The sequence below is a fragment of the Pomacea canaliculata genome, linkage group LG1, assembly GCF_003073045.1.
Source record: "Pomacea canaliculata isolate SZHN2017 linkage group LG1, ASM307304v1, whole genome shotgun sequence".
In the NCBI taxonomy this organism is placed as follows: Eukaryota; Metazoa; Mollusca; class Gastropoda; order Architaenioglossa; family Ampullariidae; genus Pomacea; species Pomacea canaliculata.
Window position 1 is genome coordinate 12723221 of NC_037590.1, and position 19441 is coordinate 12742661.

General features: G+C 41.8%; 1 protein-coding gene across 5 annotated transcripts; it reads left to right on the forward strand.

Moving 5' to 3' along the window:
* Positions 1-45: 45 nt before the first annotated feature.
* On the forward strand, positions 46-19323 carry LOC112569627 (microtubule-associated serine/threonine-protein kinase 2-like). Of its 5 annotated transcripts, XM_025247479.1 has the most exons (8): positions 107-253; positions 1550-1640; positions 12020-12166; positions 12608-12710; positions 13817-13910; positions 14342-14408; positions 14681-14747; positions 15127-19323. In XM_025247479.1, the coding sequence occupies exons 2-8, from the start codon at positions 1599-1601 to the stop codon at positions 15876-15878; spliced, it is 1272 nt and encodes a 423-aa protein (XP_025103264.1). In that variant the 5' UTR covers positions 107-253; positions 1550-1598; the 3' UTR covers positions 15879-19323. The 5 variants fall into 5 exon arrangements, with proteins under 5 accessions (XP_025103257.1, XP_025103264.1, XP_025103293.1 ...); XM_025247472.1 differs by lacking the exon at positions 1550-1640 and having other exon boundaries at positions 46-253; XM_025247508.1 differs by lacking the exons at positions 107-253; positions 1550-1640 and adding an exon at positions 5433-5701.
* Positions 19324-19441: the final 118 nt, after the last annotated feature.

The following is a 19441-nucleotide window of genomic DNA, read 5'->3' on the forward strand; positions in this document are numbered from 1 at the left end:
TGGCTAGACGCGAAAACGTCGTCTGCAATATCCAAACACATGAGAGTTACCTTTCTTGGCGCATGCACGAGAGGGAGGGCAGTGGGAGGAGAGGTAGGGTGGCTCGCCACATACGACAAGGCGAAATCGCACCTGTAAACATCGCACTGAATCTTTATTATTATGGACTGTACCGGAGGCTAAATGAAGCACTATGGTGAGGTCACGACCGCCCTCTTTATTCCACAAACCGACTAAAAGAAAAGAGATTAAGGTACGTAAGGCTTTTTATTTCAGTGAAGGGCGCACTGCAACGATGAGGGCAGTTGCACGATTGCTGTTGGTAAAATTGATCAATTTGTTCGGTTTGTCTGAGATCAGCTAGACTTTGATGAAGCTCAAGGGTTTGTCCACAAATATGGATTTTTAATGTCGGTTCCTACCAATTTTCTGTCTTTTCTCCCTGTCGTGTGAATGGTGTTAGATAATGCTTGCTCTGAGACTGCAGGTCCTGTAATTTTTGTCCCCCGCTGGCTTGTTCGCCACCAGTCATGTTTATCTGGTCCAAGTCGGGGGGCGTTGCCAAGGGCTTGTCTCTTAATATTGTTTGCGACACAGAGACCAGGATACAAACACCGATGTTTTCTATCAGATATAGTTACTTATTATCTGAGCAATTTTCTCGTCAGAAACTGGATCGTGAAATGGGAGACGTTCTACATCTACTTGATTATTGTCATTCACACATGGCTGCCTAATGTATGGTTTCTCGCGCGCTCGTGGGCTTATCGTATACACACACGCGCTCGCGCGCGCGCACACACACACACAGAGTTTATCCTGTTTGGTCTTTAATAGTGCAACAGTTGTAAGCATGTTATTACAGTTAAAGATTCTTATAATAATCTTTAAGAACCGTTTTTGTTGTTTTTTTTTAATAGCATTACAAGTTTTTTAATGAATGTTTTTGTAATAACACTGCTATTTGCAGAAATACCTCTTAAACGATAGAATCATTGAGGTGGATTTATCTTTATCTTGTGAAGTTAAGATCAAAGTCCACAGATTATGGCATAACACTAACAATTGTGAAAGGAGTTGTCTGTAATTATTAAAGAGAATGATATGTCAAGGAAAAGAACTTGCATCATCACCTAGACAGCATTTTTATTGTTTGGCTATCGCTTTATTTTCTCAATGCAAATCAAAGGAAGTGTAGTAATTTTTATGGTGATAATTGTTTGATATTACTTTTGAGGTATCATGTAGACTTGTTTCTGCATCATGCGGCAAAACTTTCACCATGTTGTTATAGCCTTAGATATATGAAATGATTATGTAACCCTTCATTTACCTTTTTGATTGGTCTTGATTTCTTAGTGTTGAATTTTTTTCTTGCCTTTATAAAAATAATGGGTGATTACTTAATTTTACGACCAAGTTGTAACTTCTTTTTGCATGTCACGCTGATTAAGTTTGTTTCTTGAAAAAAAAAAAAAGAAGGAAGCAGGTAGTTATAACCAGATTCAGGTGGCAATAACTGCTATGCCTGCTGCATTCTGTGTTGTAGAAAGTCAGCTGTCAGAAAAGCCTCACCCCATCAGTATGAAGGGTTTGGGATGTTTGGATTGACAGTGTCACCAATGAAGGCTATAAAGAGGGTAAGTGGACTGATGCTTCACGGGAAGTGTGTTCAAACTATTGCTCAGTTGTCAGATTCAATGTTATTGTTCAGAATAAAGGGGTAAGGGTTGTTGTTCAGTGCAGTCATATATAATCCTTTTGATGGAGCTTTCCTCCATGACTCGATCTTTTACTGACATACTATCCATAGTTTCAACACATTATCCTTGAGTCCTGGATAATTGCATATCCTTGAAGTCTGGAGAAACATAAGGACTTGCTCTTCAAATATTTACTTTCCTGGTCAAAAGTAATTTGCTTTAGTGATAAGGTGGTCAGATCTTCTTAGATTAAGTATTATTGTAAATATTCTTACGTGCTTTATTTTTTTCCCATCAAAACAGCCTGTGGGTTTCCCCCTGCCCCCCAAGTGATCTCTTGATGGGGCTTGTTTGATTTGTCTTTTTGTCTTTTCACATTGTTTCCATGTCAGCCAATGAGTACTATTGTTCAAGATGTTTTGCTTTTGTTTTCCTAGTTAATCCTTGGCAGCGCAAGACAATGCTGAATTATGAACTTTCTTTTGTATCATTTGTTTCCCTGTTGTAGTTAAGGTGTGCTTACAACTTAGTTCTTAGGAGAGCTATTGCTAACTTTTGAGAGGAGTGTATGCCTCTTTCGGGTTTTTTTTAAATTTTATTTTGTAGCTATTTTATGTCTGTTTTATTTCTAGCAATTCATAATACATGTCAGGCTTGATAAGGTTTTCAGAGGCTTTAATGACAAACGCATCACTTTCTTAATCTAACATCTGACAGGGTATACTCAGTCTTCTTTCTCTCCTTATCCCGCCACCTATTTTTCTCATAAAACTGTAGCATAGCAGTTAAGAAAATAGTATTAAAAGCATGACACCGAGAAGGGCGGTAAATATATTTTTTTTTTTTAAATCAGGTTCAGCACCAGGTCTTCTGGGTGCCTACACAGCGTGAAGCCAGTAAACTGGCAGACCAGATGTAGAGGGTGATAATGTGCTGTGTCCTAAGTGCTCTCGTGTGAGAAAGGGGATATTACATGTAGCACATTCACATACATTTCTTTTACAAGTATGTTTAGTAGTGTCTTGATTTCTTGTGCCTTGCTTATAGAAAGCAGATTTAAAACCACAGAAGAATAATCAAAGTTTCTTGTATCGTCTGAAAGTATCCTAAGAAAAATGTGTGTGTGTTTACAACTTATGTTTTAATTACATATCCATTGACAAAAATGTTTACACTAAACCAACCAAAAAAAAAAACCAGCCCTTTCAGAAGCACAATTGATGGCATAGTATGTCGGCCTACAAAGCTGGGGGCAAGGATCTTAAACCCAGAAGATAAAATATCACGTCACCAGTTTGTTAAACATTTAACCTGTACTGACGTACCTGTGGTAGAGAATTCCAAAAATATTTCATCTTCACTCACTACGCCTCTTGACGGTCAATAGGCGAGTCATAAACTGTCATGGCAAATACCCTAGGTGCGTGTGTCTGTGAGAGTGACGAACAGAAATGGAAAGAAAATACATGTAGCAACAAAGTTCTCCAGTCTTGCGCGTTTTTAGAAGCAGACCGTACGGCCACAATCAACTGACCGCTCGCTGAGTGGCGATGAGAAAAAACAACACCAACACCCTGCCATGTCCCCCACCTCCGTCGGTCCCTCCCTCACCTCCTCAATCGCCACCAAGTCTTGCGGTTAGACGACGGACGTGTTATTGTTTACCGAACGCAAGGGCTTGGGTCAGTGGCTGATCATCTGCCGCACAGATGTCATTTTCCTCAAGGAATGTCATCTTTCCTCCAAAAAGAACCATCATCCTTATTTGTCTTCTGCTGTTTCATTTTCTTCTGTTGATGCTGTTTCTTATTTGTCCTCACACCAGCTCTAGAGCAGACTTTTTGTGCATAAAACGCGGCCTTTAGTCTGTCGTCACGCGCGATGTGGCAGTGTGCATAGCAGATGCCTTTACCCTATGTTAACCTTACCTGTTCGTTAGCGTGCGATCCTCGCTGTTTCACAGTGGATGTGGAACTTGCAGTGCTCGTGCAGCACACGATAGCAACTCTTTATCATTATCATGCTTTTCGTCTGCTGGTATCCTTTTCTTTCGGTCAGCAGTTCTGCATAGTCAAAGACAGCTAGTCAGACTGATGGTGTCTATTTTTTGGAAGCGAGCTGACACCGAAACAATTTGTGGTCCATCAGATGTTCCTAAATCTTTCTTTCGCTCTAATGGTCTAAAGGCGAAGCATTTCCCAAGGAAAAACACGTATCAAGCGCAAGACTTCAGTCAGTGTGGTCACCATCTAGGTCTCCACTCTAGGTTGTTTAAAAAAGTATTGAGTAAAATCGGAATATGAAGGCATAATAATCACAGTGAAGTGGCGCTTTTGTTCTGGTAGACCAGTCGAGGCAGACGTGCGGTTTGAATGAACAAATAATGAGATGGACAATATTGTTATACAGCCACAATAGCCCTGCCGTCCACAACCCCACCTCTTTTGCCCCGAAGGCGTGCGTCATGTACAGAACACAGTACTGCGGCCTAAGTAGCCTCCATTGTTAAAGGTCAGGAAGCACACTTTATAGACATGACAAAAGAAGCATCATACGGCTATTTCTCTTTCTCTCTCTCTCACGAAAACTACACACAGGTACCAGTAAACACACACACATGAACACAGCTTTCTTGCTTGAATAACCTCTCTGCCGGTCGATCATCGTCGAAAATATCAGTTGCTTGAAAAGTGTTCACGTGCTTAAAAGTCATCTTTTGCTTTTGCTACCTCTCCCCCCACGGAGCCTTACAAAACCAGCCGTGACCAAGCGTTTATTGCGCCAGGTAATATTAAAGCACTCACTTGTCACCATTGCAGTGAGCATCTTATGGTTCGGATCTCGTTTCTGGACACTCTGTATGTGACACTTGTCCGTAGGGCTTGTCGTCGGGCTTGTTTTCTCCGGGTACTCCGGTTTCCTCCCCTCAGGCGGTCCGGTGGCGTAACAGTTAACGCCTGTCACCAATACAGTGAAGGTTGGCTGTCCTGGGTTCAGCTCTCATCTCGGGCACGTTGCTCTTTCTGCAAATGGCATCTGTTTACAGGGCTAGCTGCCTCGCCGTGATATAGCCTTAGTTGCTGGCTCAGTGTAAAACACTAATCCTCCCCATCCTCCCTTCTTCCTTGCGAAGTCACCTCAAGGTGGAATCACTTTCCTTAGTAAATAAACCAACTCCAACCGTTTGAGCGATAAACGTGATCAGCTCCGACCAGAATAAGTGTCATGCCTACCCTTGTCCATGCTAGATGTCCTGAGCATGCGACATTTTTCCTCTTTAATGAGTCTCTTTCGTCTCTCTTGTTCGGATATGCGTCTTATTCGAGCAATCGTCTCTTGTTTGAGTATGTATCTCTCATATCCGAATACGCATCGCTCTTGTTCAAACATTCGTCTCCTGTGTGAGTATGTGTTTCCTGTCTGAGTATTGTCTGTCGTATAACGTACAAGTGTACGTCAGACTTTCATTTCCTCCATTCTCTTCTAGAAGTCGTCCGAGAATAACAGCTGATAATGCAAAACTTAGGCGATCGTCTCGATTTTTTTCTTTCTTTTCCTTCCCGCACTGAACATGAGTGCTTCAACATTCGGGGGCGGAAGTTAATGCTAATTAATCTTAATGCTAAGCGTCTCAAGCGTTGGAGTTGCTGTGGGTCGACACGCCTGCCTCTGGCGCAGATCTTTGACGACTCTAATGGAGCGATAAGTGGGGGAAACCCGTGGGTTTTTTTCTCTCTCTTTCGGGGTCATGCGTTCGGTCTGGCAGCATGCTACCTAGCTCGCAAGGCGGCTAGGTCGAGCACACCATTGTATGTAGTGTTCTTCAGAATGTAGAAAGCTGTGGTGGAGCTCGCAGTCACCAAGAGATGGCGCTATGTCGTGCGCAGGCAACAGTGGGGTCGCATGTGGAAATGAACTCCAACAGCGCCCCGTACCTCTGTCGTTAGGTAACGTGGCCCTGACGCCATGCTTCCGTGTCGTCGACGTTGTTACGCAATGTGAGTACGCCATTAGTCTGGAGGCGACAGTCGTAGTGTTAGTCCGAGACGTAGTCATGCGCAGTGAGCGTGTTACTGTGACCGGAACCCATGGCCGTGGGTGACCACAAGTACTGCGCGTCCTCGCCCTCCTGTCACTTCATTCCGCGACTGGGCCGGACATGGCGGTAAGGCGCTGGCGTTTTCAGGTAATCGGTTATTAAATTTTACGTACTTTCGTACTCCGCAGTTCAATTTCCTGCGATTCGTCCACCGACAGCCGTTAAAAAGAAATTTTTAAAAAAACCCGTGTGTCGAAAGATCTGGTCATTGCATCGTTATTCTCGTCATCATTCTATTGACTGTTAACGATGACTGTTAGCAAACAGCTAAGACCGGGTTGTTGTTTATTTTTGGGGGAGGGGGTAGTTGTCTGCTTTTGCGGTTGGGTGGGATGAGAGACATAGTAGTCAGATCGTATGTAATTTTTTTTTTTTTTTGGTTTACTTCCTTAGAGATAGCTTAAGCAAATACATTTGTTATGAACAAAATGTTGCCTCTTGCAAGGTAAGTTCCTGACTGAACTGTCAGATTTTGGTCAACAGTTGAGTCATGAGTGGCATATTAAGGGGTCCCAGTAGCCCTATGATCGTAACGCGGTCCTTGTTGAGAGGATGGTCACCGGCGTTCAGAGTAGTGTAAATGTAATACGCAGCAGGCACGTCCACGTAATGATGAAAATAGAGGGATGAGGTCAAAGGTGAAAGTAGGGCGACATGATGGTGGTGAAGTGCTGCTCACTGGAGCAAGTCGAGAGTCTCGCAGTCCAGCCTGATTCCACCTCGTGAACGCGCCACTGCTATAGGTGACCTCATCATCGCGTTCCCTGTACGTGATGGCTGTATCATTGTTTTGATGGATGACAGAGGGGACAGAGGCGGAGAAGATAGAAAATGGAGACAGGCCATGTACGATGAGGACCGACAATGACTTTTAGGTCATTTCCACGCTTTGTTGTACTTTCGAGCTGACGTCGAGAGGAAAGACTTGTGGAGGTCGGATACATGATGCGAGCAGGTCAGAGGTCAGAATGACGCTGTTCCAGCTGAGTTAGCAAGAGATCGCTTGCAAAGGACGAACCCTGCAAGTTGCCGATCATCTCTGCTCATGAAGGGCATGTTCCTCAAAGATGCACCTAGAAACCTACGTGCGTGAATCTGTGTGTGTGTGTGATGGCTATGCGTAGAATTAAGAGGAGGATTTTTTTCCCGTCTCGCGTATAAGAAGTCAGCCCCGCCCTAGGTCGTAAAACTGACACCCAAACGCTGGGAAAAAAATACGACGTGCATCTTGGCGTCAGTGAATCGCTTTCCATTTCCCACATTTTTGTTTTGTTTTGTTTTTGTTTTTAACTGCTTAACGAATTCACAGCTAACCTTGATGGTGTCAGGAAAGTAGGGTTGTGGTAGCGCTTTATTTATTTTCTCCACAGCAGACCTTGACTCAGCGGTGACTATCCAGAAACTATAGCAGTTGTAGTATCCGCTATCTTAATAACAGATATCGTAAAACAAAACAATCTCCAGTGTCTATACTTTTTGCACTAGAGACAGAGTCAGTGAAGTATCTAAACTGTATGAGAACAGTATTTAGATGTCTTGTTCATAATGCTATAATCTTCCTTTCATCTCTTCTTTCACGCATTGTGATTTTATTTCCTAATCGAGGCTCAGCTACGAAAGGATAACAAGCTGACCGATCACTTTTTTTCTTTAGAAGAGACTAGTATCTACATAAACATTCAAGCCACTCACGTCTAGTACACTTCAGTGTTACCAAGCATTATCCGAAGGATTAGACCAGGGGTAGCCAACACGGGCACCTGCTCGCCCACATGGACCATTTGTGTCGCCCGCGAGGATCGTGTATGGTACTCAGTAAGTTTGTATAAAACGAATAGTTCTTTGTACTACTCAGTACTCTTGAAGTAGCTCTCGGAATCAAAAAGGTTGGTGACCCCAGGGCTAGACGCATTGACGTCTTATGCCTGACATTTATGACTTTTATTACCTCGTATTCGACAGTGTTCGATCAAGTCACTCCCATTCGTTTGTTGTTGTTGTTGTTGTTGTTGTTGTTGTTGTTGTTTGTTTGTTTGTTGTTGTTATTTTTGTTTGGTTGCTGTTGTTTTTAGATTACCATTTTCATTTGATATGATTACTTATCGTTAAAACTGTTCTTATCTACAATGGAGCGACGTAGAACGTCAGCATGTGTGTGAAATGCGTGTTTGTAGGACCGGCCGAGACTTGAAATGTCAAAATATCGCACACTGTAAGGTTGCTTTGGTCTCGGTGCAACATCAGGGAACAGATGTTGCAGAATGTCAGAACACCTCTGTGGCGCGCGGCACTGCACGCAAAGCACCGGTTCTTCAAGTGTCAGAATAACATACGAGCGCAATGATATCAATCCCAGAATAGTCTGCGTGTGTAAGGTCATCCGAACAATTGCGGTATACGATACATCAAACGGGAAAACATCACCCGTGCGATGTCCACATTCATCGTAAGCTACTTTGTCAAAGTTCAGACATAGATGGTGCATTCTAATGAGGAATTTTTACAGGCACTGAAATGTAAGAATAAAGTAGGTAATTGTAGCAGCTCGAAAGTACCTTCATCAAGTATATACAAGCACTTTAATTTTAAGACAATGACATACAACACGATGCCATGGACCTCCCTCATCATAGCACTTCACACAAGTATATATATACTTTCCACTGTAGACATGGCGTCTGCTGGCTTAAAGGCTGTCTTAGGGCAGCTCTACTATCAGGAGTTCGTGTGCACGGTGATGAATGGTGTAGCCTGTCGTCTGCTGCGATAAACTCGAGGTATTTTCCTGTCCGATTTTCATTGCCTAAAACACTTGATTGCGAGTATGAGACCGGAATAATTTTTGCTTATGCTCTGTGTATGTGTGTGAGAGAGAGAGACGCATGCTAATCGCATTTTATTTAGTTGCTCATCATGGAATCATACAATGATTCGCACTCATCATATCTTTGTCATTGCACGAACAATGTCCAGCTGGCTTTTGAGCGGAATTTTTGGACGTTCCAGGTCAACTTTCTGTGATTCCACAAATGGGTCAGTAGGTTGTGGGGCCACAGAGGGGTCAGGAAGTTACGGGGGTCAGCAGGATATATGGCTCCACATTTAGTGATGTAAACCCCGTTCAAAGGGCGGGGCTGGGTGTGCCTGCAGGGGTTAACGTGTCTTCTTTTCAGCTTTGAAAACTTGAGTCCGTATGGTTGCAGACCGCTGCGTGCTTCCCCGGTTGACTTGACCAGGGGTGGATTTCGTTGTCCAGTGGGGGCAGCTTCAGGGTGGCCTCCATGAAAATAAGTCCCACTACTATCATTTCTAGCTCCGTTGATATCATTTGAAGTATTTTCTTATGACCACATTAATGTTCGCTAAAGTAAGTTCTTGGTTTGAAGCTATGACGGGATTCCTAAGATATGGCACTGCTGCCGCTCGAAACTGGACCCCCGTTGAGTGAACTGTTGATAAAGGATTTAATATAATGCCGAAGCCATGAGTGCAGTTGCTGGTGGTAGAACTGGTAGAGCAGACAGCGACGAAGAAATCCCCAGCGACGAAAATGCGCTTGATAGGTGTCCTAAAAATATTCACAGCGCGTTCAAGTGAGAGAACGAAAAAAAAATTCATATATTTCGTTCGATTGGAATGTGTGTTCTGTCTCGATGATTAGAAATAGCAGATCTTTGGCAAAGGAAAGCATTTTATTCTCACGACCGAGTTTATGCTGTCTTCGCATAAAGCAGTTTGAGAGTTAGAGTGTTTCTCTGTGTGTGCGCGCGTGCGTGTGGTATGCGCGAAGACAGAGGGAGGGAATGGGAAAGAAAGGTGTAGAAACGATATTCATCGTCGCCGTCATTAGCCTTGTGCTGGGTCATGACCTGACCTGACATAATGCACGTGCTCCACGCGCACCAACACCAGCGTCAAAGTACGTAGCATCCAAGCTTGTCAGTCACCTGATACTTTGTTTTCTCTTTGCTCCAAGCGTTTCAAGCATCTTTCATACATTAACATGTCCATCTGTCGTCGCCCATACCAAGGCCTCTGAATGGGCATGTGAAGCAAGCAGACACAGAACAGAGTTGGGGGCGCCTGGGGGTCTAGTTCAGGGTGGGCAAAGTTTTCTTTTTGCGGACCGGTCTTAAAATTCTAGGCTATGCGGCGGGTCGGTAAAATACCCAAAACCCACACCAGGTGACTACATACCAAACCTAGCGATAATGGAACGGACAACAAATGAGTATTTAATGGCGTTCACTTACCGAAGTGAAGCTGTTGGAATTCGCTCACAATAAAACTTTAAAACCAATCTTTCCTTTGAAAGCAGCCGCCCCCGATGCTCTTTAACGACTCCATCATCCATGTCAGCCGTATTATTTGATATCTTTGTGCTTCCTCTGTGTTAGAATGTTTCTAACGCTTTTGTGCGTGACAAATTAAATTTCAATCAAATTAACCGAGGCTGAATAAAACAAAACTAAAATAAAAGCGCACTTCACATTTTGGCAGGGGGGTCGGTCCAAAGAAGACCGCGGGACGTACTTTGCCCACCCTTTGTCTAATTCCTTCGATTAATTAATTAATCGCAACATGTCAGCACGGTTTCTCAGTGAAGAGTATTACTAACACTACTACGCGGTCGTTTTTTTTAAAAAAAACTCAAGTGCACAGGTATGTACACTGTGGTCTGAAAGTTCCGTCAGCTCCATTTTCAAGCCGTCACCTATCGCTGTATCAGGGGGAGAAAAAAAATCTGATTACATTGTGAGGCATTACACAGAGTTCACACTGATCCGGTAAATCTGACACTGACAAATCATGTTTTAAGGGTGCATGGCCGCCCAGCATAAAGGACAATTAACCTTGTGGAGGAGATCACTGTTGTGCTTGCTCAGGTGCTGAACTGTGGCCGCTGCTGACACTGGTGCCACACCACTGCAGCTCCTTGCAGCACAGCATGGCGTGGTGAGGGGCTGCGGCATCGATATCAGCGGCTTTGTTCACACTGGGCTGCGTGGTCGGTGATTGATCTCTCGTGGGTGGATAGGGGAGAAAGGGTGGAGTCGCGGGTATACCACTTTGCTTCGGCAAGTCTACATAAATAAAGATCCACTTGCGGGAGAGTTTTCTAGAAACGAGGAAATCCTACAAGGACAATGGGCAAACTGACAAAAACAAGAACAAACAAACTTGAAAACGTCAGCAACTCGCGCGAGGAAAGGTAGTTCCTTCAAGTGTGTAAGAAAGACGCGATCCTCTAGTAACATATCACGTTACCGATCACGCGTGGAGGCGATGGTAGGGGTTGGTGGGTGGGGGAAAGGGCTGGAACCGTTCCAGCTGCATTGCAGGTCGATCTTCGTGCGATCGGATTGCCGAGGCCGGCAGCGTTGGCCGTTAAGGTCGATTATGTATGTGATGACGTAAGTGTACCTTGCCTTCGGCCAAAGGATACGCTGTCGTGGGTAGTGATCGAAGCTGCGGCGTTAACCTTCGGCGAAATGGAGGCCAGTGGAACAGACGACACCCACTGCACCGCGCGTCGTCGGCAGTTGACAGCTTCGGCACTCATCGATCACTGGGAGGACTTAATTCATCAGCTCGTGTGCGTGCGTGCGTTGCCACGCTCGTGTGTGTGTAAATGCGTACGTGAGTGTGTGGGTGAGAGAGAGAGAGAGGAGGGAGAATTTAGGCACGAGCCGTGAAGCGGATTGAGTACAATAATCCCCCCACTCTCTCTCCTCCTCTCCCCCCTCCCTGCCTGCTGATGGCAGAGCAGACAGCGGGGCTGCCCTTTGGGGTCGATAAGCTTCACTTTTTCGCTCCTCCACGCGCCGGGGTCTGCTGGACCGCGTGCAAGTCTCGGTGTCTGCTCTCAACCACCAGCGTCTGCATGTGTTGCACGAGACTGATTATGCATGAGCGTCTGTGGCACTGTCTTCTATATTAGTCTATGCTCCTCGCCCATATCCTCCTCCACCCTCCAATTAAAAAAACCGGATACTAGCTTCAGGAATCATTGAGCCGGAAGTAGTGGAAAGGAAACATAAATATAAATAAGTATTGTGACTCAATGTTGTTTAGATGGGGTTCTGGAGGTTTGATCTGGTCATCAAGCGGTTTTGTGCCACACCTAAACGCCAACAGTTTTAGAATACTGTCCATGGTTACGTCAGTTGTGGAGTGATTGTGACGCGATTAAGTGACGCGATTGTGCTGGCTGCAGGGTGACCTGATGTGGAAGGGATCGGTGGGGGAGGAGCTCCATCACCTGGAGGGGGAGCGCGCCATCCACACGGATCCCGAAGAGACGCGGCGCCGACGGACCATCCTCCTCATCCGGAAGAACAACTCCTGGGGCTTCACACTGCAGGTGAGCGTTGGGCCCAGCTTCTGTCACCATGACAACCTGGGGGCTGTCATGTACCTGCAGCAGGATAGAAGAATGAAAGTGGTTTTAAGGGGACAGAGTGTGTGGGAGAGATTCAAGTGAATATCAAGAAGACTTGGTAGAAGGAAGGACTGTTGAGTGGGAGGAAGGGGCTAGCACCAGGGCGCATGTATGGTTTTCATGTTAGTAGCACAGTTTGACATATAAGCCAGAGAGGGGATGAATGCAGATCCTAGGGGACGGTTGGTTGGTTAGCTGGTTGGTTACTTTACATAATGGAAAAGCCCTGCAAACAGTGCCACATTCAGAGAGCCTTGTGGAAATTGGTATGGCCCAAATAGGTAAAACAGTTTTTTTTTTAAATTTAAAAATAAGAGTTCTCTTTTTCACATGAAGATCATGCTACATTTGTCACTTTTACAGACCTATGGGATTAAGAACAAGAAGACTGGCACAATAGATGTCATGACCTATGTAGATTATGTTGAAATGAATGGGCCAGCATGGATTGCGGGCATGCGTAAAGGTAAGTTACATATTGCTTTATCAGTTCAAGGGGGTAGTTGTTGGAGCAGCTGAAAATCCAGGATTTAATTATTAGATATATAAACACCAATATAGGATTGTCTCACTTAGCATCGCCATTAATTTAAGATTCTTATCATTGAAAACATACCCTCTGAATTAATGGTTGACTGCACTGCTGCTGCATGCTCTTATGCACATGTTCATGAAAAGGATTAATCATATTGAGTGTAAAGTATTTAGTTTGGATCTGTCACTTAAGGCATACATATTTGTCTGAACTACACATCAACAATATATTCCTTTTGAGTGTGTCAGCCTTACCATCAGGATGTGTCTTAAAGAAAACAAAATATCGGAGCAAACGGTAGGAACTCTTGCTGCTGCAGTTTTCTTATGTGTGCTCTTTACACGACAGCTGTTAGGAACATAATAGGTGCTTGACTCGAACCCCCATGTATATAAATTAAGCCAGCTGCCAGCGAGAGATCTGGGTAAACAAATGGTTTTTCAGGGTTTGGAAGCATCCAAGACATCTTGGAAGTTGTGAGCTTAACCATCCTTCCAGATGATTATAGCTCTAAAGCAGATCACTTACAAAAGCAAAAAACAAATAGCTTGTGGCCATTTTCTTTTCCTGGGAAAGTGAAGTGTAATAGATATCAGCTTAGGTGCCAGACTGTAGCTACCCCCCGGTCCTGCTCCACTACCCATCAGAGGCCAGCATCAGGTTGTAATCTGAGTAGAGCCATCTCCAAGGCCTGCACTGAGATGCACCCATTCTCTGTCACAGTCTGTTTTATCCTTCCCAGGAAATATGTAAAAAAAAAGGTTTGAGTGGGTGAGAGATTAGAAAAGTTACCAGAGGTTGGTATTAGCATGATTGGAACTGGAAAGAAGTTTGTAAAACATTATTTCATTATCAAGCAGGATCTTTGTTTACATTGAGTGTAATGGTATAAAAAAATTATCAAACATGTCAGGCTTTTTCTAGTTCTGTATCAAGTCATTTATTTGTTTAATTGTAATCCATTTTGAGATTATAAAACAAAAGTAGTTTGGCTGACAAGATCTTTTCTCTATTGTTGACTTTCACTGTCGTGGCAGGAGATGTGCTATTATCTGTCAACGGTGGATCAGTGGAAGGTCTGAAACATCAAGACCTAGTTGCGAAGATACAGGAAAGCACTGACAACCTTAGGTATAGAACTTAAAGGTTCTTGTGTGGTGCGTGCATGTGTGTCCATCAGTCTGTCCTAAAACATTTCTAAAAATAGGAAAATTATTTTCTTATTTCCTGTATGTGTCTCACACATTTCCCAAGAGTGTGCACACATGATCATATGCATATTTATGCATATATGAGCAAGAGAAAGACAAGAGAAGTGCTAGTTTAAAGACTGGGATTGATGTCTGTTTTATGTTTTGTATGCATTTGTATTAAAAAGAAAATGTTCAAGTCAAACTGGGAATTAATAATATCTTGATTGGCATTGTCCTAATTTATACAGCATGATACACAGTCATTTTGGGCAGGGGACAGGGAGTCTACCCCAAAGAGCCAAAAATGATATGGCATTAGGTTTATTGTTCAGTACAGCAAAATCAGGTAATTTAGTAACTATTTTCCAGACTGGTGGTGCTGTTTGAAGATTGTTGCCGCAAGGTGGAGCTATATGAAAGGTTCATCAAGCTCAAGGTAATGTTACATGAAGATCCACTATGGATGTAATTACTTTCACACATCACTGGGATGAAGTTCTTAATGCAATCATTAGCCACCATGTACAAGAAATACTTCCCACTTTTTACAGCTTTTGAAATATATGAAATATTCTTATTTAAAATATTCTTCTTAATTTGCATAACAAAAAGCAGGAAAATGTGACACCAGACAATATGCTACTGTTCATAAATCCCACATTGTTCATCCATTTTATGACATTATGACATGGTTGTTATTATTTTCAGCGAATCTTGTCACAAAAGAGACGAGAATTAAGACGCCTTGAGGATGAAGAAATCCTAATATACTCTAGTAAGTGTTTCATCTAATTCAGTAAGAAACATAATAATTTATTGGGACTGTTTCTGTAAATGCTCTCACATAGGATAAATGTTTATGATACTATACATTGTAAAACTTAAAGACTAATGAAATTGAAGTCATTTTAAAAGTAGTGGGTTTCGTTACTGCAAGATCTAACTCCTCAAAGCTGAGTAAATGACCAGTAAAAGATGTCAGTAATTTTCATGGTTCATTGAATAACATTGAAAGTACTTGAAGGTAATTGTTTCCATGCAACAGGTCTGTCAGAATAATTCTTACTCTGTGAGTGAAAGAAATGGAAAAGTGCCAAGCTATTGGAAATATTCATTTTCTCCCAAATAGTTATAAAGCTAACTGCCTGTTGCAGGACGACAGCTTAGCCGTGCAAGCATGTTTCGGGATAGCACACGAAGTTCTACCTCAAGTGACTGGGATTGCTACAGTGAGGTGGCATCACCTGCAGCCTTGGAATCCATCAGTCCAAACAGAAAGGTGTGGCAGCAACATTTTTTCACCAACAGCACAGAGACCCTGGACACAAGCAGTGAACTTTCTTTTGATAATGCAAGCCTTTTTGCCTCACATGAAAGCCTCTCCCACAGAGCTTCTCGAGAGAGCCTTTCCAGCAATTCCATCTCATTGCAAAACAACAGTGTAGACAGCGACAGAGAAAGTTTCGAGAAAGGAGCTGTTGGCGGATGTGACGCTGGCATTGGTGATGTGCAGTTGCCTGCATCCACAAGGCAATATTTGCCATTAAACCCGAATCAGGAGAGCATTGGGATGGAGGCAGCTATTTTAAGGCAGCCAGCAGCAAGAGAGGACAAGCAAGTGGTGGACGATGCACAGCTGGAGACACATGGGGGTAGGAAACGGCCCAGGTCAAGTTCTTTGCTGCTGAATGACATGCGTATGAAGCTTCTTGCAGACAATGTTACCTCTGTTGCCAGTCGTGCAGAGAAGGGGTCTGTTAATGGGGAGAACATAGAAGATGAAGCTAGTGATGAAGGCAGGGAGGCATGTGCCATGTCAGAGGAAAAGGAGGCTGCAGACTGTTTGGTTGGCAAACTTTATTGTGGTGTCCGCATCAATGATAAGGATGAAAATACTCGCCTTTGACTGTGACAACATTTAGGCTGTGACATTATCTGCGTGTGTGTGTGTGTGTGTTGTTTTAAAAGTTTGTAAAAAAAGTCTGCTCCTCACCTATTCCAACAGTGGCTGCTTTTTTTTGTCTTCACATGTGCTATGTCTCTTTATAAAATGTGGGTAACAATGACAGTTGCATTCCTGTTTTTAAGTTGCAGTATATTGAAGTTCTTGCATAACAAAAAAAAAAAAGGTGGTTTGAGTTTGAAAGAAATGTGAAAGTTCATCTTTCTGGCAGCATCATCACTTCCTCTATATCTTCAGTCCAAAATGGTACTACTGGCTATGCAAGCTACTTTTGTTCATGCCCCTGTGACAAGGAAAGGAATCTGAGTGAAATGTTTGCCAACATGATACTTTGGTTGGCTGACTATTTTTTACCTTAATCTGGCATGTTATCTTTTCCATGGTTTGTCATTTTTAAACCCACCTAGAACATATAGTGCTCAACTGAAAAATGAGCCTAAGATGTTCGAAAAGGAAAATAAGACACAAAACAAAATATTTAACAAATGTTTTAATCATGCAAAAAATAATAAAACAGTGGCACAGTTTCTTTAGACCTTAAAATAAAGTGTCATGGCTAACTTTAATGTGCACTTAAAAAGATTAAAACAAGTGTTTGCAAAAGGTTTAGTTTATACACAAAGAAGCTGTACACCTTTAGATGAAGAAATGGCAATGGTGGAGTTACATTATTTGTGCACTAAAAAAGATGTTGTATTGAAGGAAATTCTCCTTCATGCTTTGCTTTTGATCATATTTTGAGTCTGAATCTGTTTAAAAAGTGTCTGAGGTATATACAATTACTGATAAATCATATCAATCCATTGTTTCTCGCTCAGATTGATTTATGTCCCTTAGCTAATGCTGTTTAGCTCACAGGGTTGGGAAGGAAAGAATATGGGTAGAAGAATGGGGTAACATTCCAAAGGATGCATTTAATTGCTTAGTACATTAGCACAGATTTTTAATTGTAGTTAAACTAACAAAAACTGTAATGTGGGAAAGGAACAAGGCTGTGGACAATAATTACCATATGTCATGCATGAATTAAGTTGCAAGATCCTGTTTGTAGCACCTGACATAGTGTTAATATTTTGAGCATTGCTGCTGAAAGAAGATGCTTTAAAGATGTGTGAACATTGTTTTCAACTATTTGTAAAATTTATGTGTGCAATTACTTGTACCATATTGAGGGACATTGAAGAATGCATGTGGCTTGTGTATTTTTTATTTATTTTTATATAATAGCCTTATTTTATTTTTTCAGCATTTATCAAAATTGAGTTATGCATATCAGGAACTTGAATAAGGTCTTGTATCAGCATTCCTGAAGAAGGAAATATAATCTAGTCATACAAAAACTTTTTAAAAAAAATTCAAATATTTATTATGAAATTCTAACAATCTGATGTAGTCACGTATGTCCGTTGATTTTTTTTGTGTTTTTTTAAACATTAGAAAGCTTGATTCAGTTGCTAACAGTGACTAATTCCCTCACTCAAAATTGTCTCTTAGTAGGCAGGTACAACGCTGTCTTGTGTAACTCTCCTTCCTGGCTTGCATCATTGCTTCCTGGCTTATCTGAAGCAGCCACTGCAGAAACTTAGAGTCAACACATTTTCACTAATTGCAAGGGCAGCTATTCTGTTAGGCCATAAAGTAATTAGGTAATTGCCCATTGATTCTCAACATACCATCTCATTTATTAGCAAGTGGATGGTCCCTGTAATTCCAGGCAAGTTTGTGAGAAAGGTTACCACCTGTTATTAATAAGCTTTTGTTTTGTTAGTACTATCCAGACTCTTAACTCGAATTGAAGCTGTCTATAAACCATCAGCAGTGCTCAACAAAACTGCAGGTTCTTAATATCAGGGAATACACCATGTAATTGACTCAGTGCATCTCCTTTAACTATGACACCCCATCTAACAGAAATAGAAAAATAATATGCTGTACAAACATTTGATCTATTGAAGGCTTAGATTCCTTAATCTGCCACAGGCTCTGCTAGATGGAAGAAATCTTTCACTAGTATTCATCTGTTAGACAATCCCATTTATAGATCACTAGCATTATTATAAAGTCAACTGAATGAAAGCAGGTTTTTCATTCTCTGTGCACATTGAGAATCTAATTCATCCAGACCATTTCCCTTCACAGTAGGAAAACAAACTGGGCAACATAAATGTGTGACAGCATATGAAAGCAAAGAGTGTGTGTTTAGGCAGATGGTTAACCTTCAGTGAAACAGGATTTTTTGAGTGAAAGTGATGGTTCTTTAAATCAGAATAACACATAATGTCAGAATTGTAATATTTTGCTGCATAATTGTTACAAGCAAAGCTAAAACTTTTTATGTACTTAAACTGTTTTACTGACTTTTTGTAAGGATTTATGATGTGGTTGGTCCAATATTAAACTTTGTATTTGCAACTCAGCCTCATTGTGAGCGTCCAATTTTGATAAACTGCTCACTTGGTTTTGATATTACTTGCCAAGCATATTAACTTGACAGGAAGCTTTTTTTGTGTTTGTTTGAGGCTGTCAAAATACAAAATAAGTCAAAAAAACTAAAGGAGTTTGTTTCGCACAAGAAAGTTTGCACCTATCTATATGTATATATAAATATATTTTATCAAGAATCACATTCCATGGTTTTGTATAAACTTTGTTTCAGCCAGTAAGTTTGATGAAAACAAATGCATCATAATGTTAAAATATTCAGTTTTCAAGCATACTTAAGATGACATCATTTTATAATGCAAAGTAGCCCTTTTTTCGTCTGTGATGCAACTACTGTCAAGTTTCATTGAAGAAAGTACCCATACATGTTAGTTGTATTATTATTGTAAACCTGTTCACTTAATCAAAATGTCTACTATTTCATTCAGTGCTTTAAGAAATTCACAATGTGCAGAGGTTTGCTGTTTTACAGTGACATTTACAATAACTTCTTTACAGGGTGAACAGCTCCACACCTTTCATGCCAGCAAATGCAAGGTTAGCATAAGCCTCACCTGTCACTTACAAATGATAATGTTTGTAGGCTGTGTTGTTGTGGCCATATTAGTCTGGCTCATGTTTGGTGTTTTGACCTAGTACTCAAACAGATAAATAAGACATGTAACAGCTTTACCTTTCAAAATTAATGTTGTCTTTCAGAAAGAGAGTGTACGAGAGAAGGATGAAGGTAAAGAATTAAAAATAATGAGATGGATTGTTTTAAAGTAGCATTTTTTTTAAGGGTGTTGCTCACTAGATTTTGTAAAGGATGTTGCAGTACTGCTGTGTAAGGTGTATAAGTATTGGTATAAAAGAATGATCATTGTCAAGTAACTAATGTGCTTATGACTATGTCATGGCAATACGTGCATGTTCATGGGCAAGAAATACACAGTAAATATTCAGTCTATATATGATGTTTCATTCCATTGGTCTTTAGCAATCCCTGCTTCATGCTTTCACCCGCTGTGCCTAAATGGATGCTTGTACAGACACATGCACACACTCACACAAGCATAAGTGTT

What these genes read in the sequence shown, in the direction of transcription:
- LOC112569627 (XM_025247472.1), top strand. Translation starts at nt 194, where the DNA reads ATGGTGAGGTCACGACCGCCCTCTTTATTCCACAAACCGACTAAAAGA. An exon ending in CCTGGGGCTTCACACTGCAG is followed by an intron (nt 12,167 to 12,607) that starts GTGAGCGTTGGG and finishes TCACTTTTACAG; the next exon opens with ACCTATGGGATTAAGAACAA. An exon ending in AGAAATCCTAATATACTCTA is followed by an intron (nt 14,748 to 15,126) that starts GTAAGTGTTTCA and finishes TGCCTGTTGCAG; the next exon opens with GACGACAGCTTAGCCGTGCA.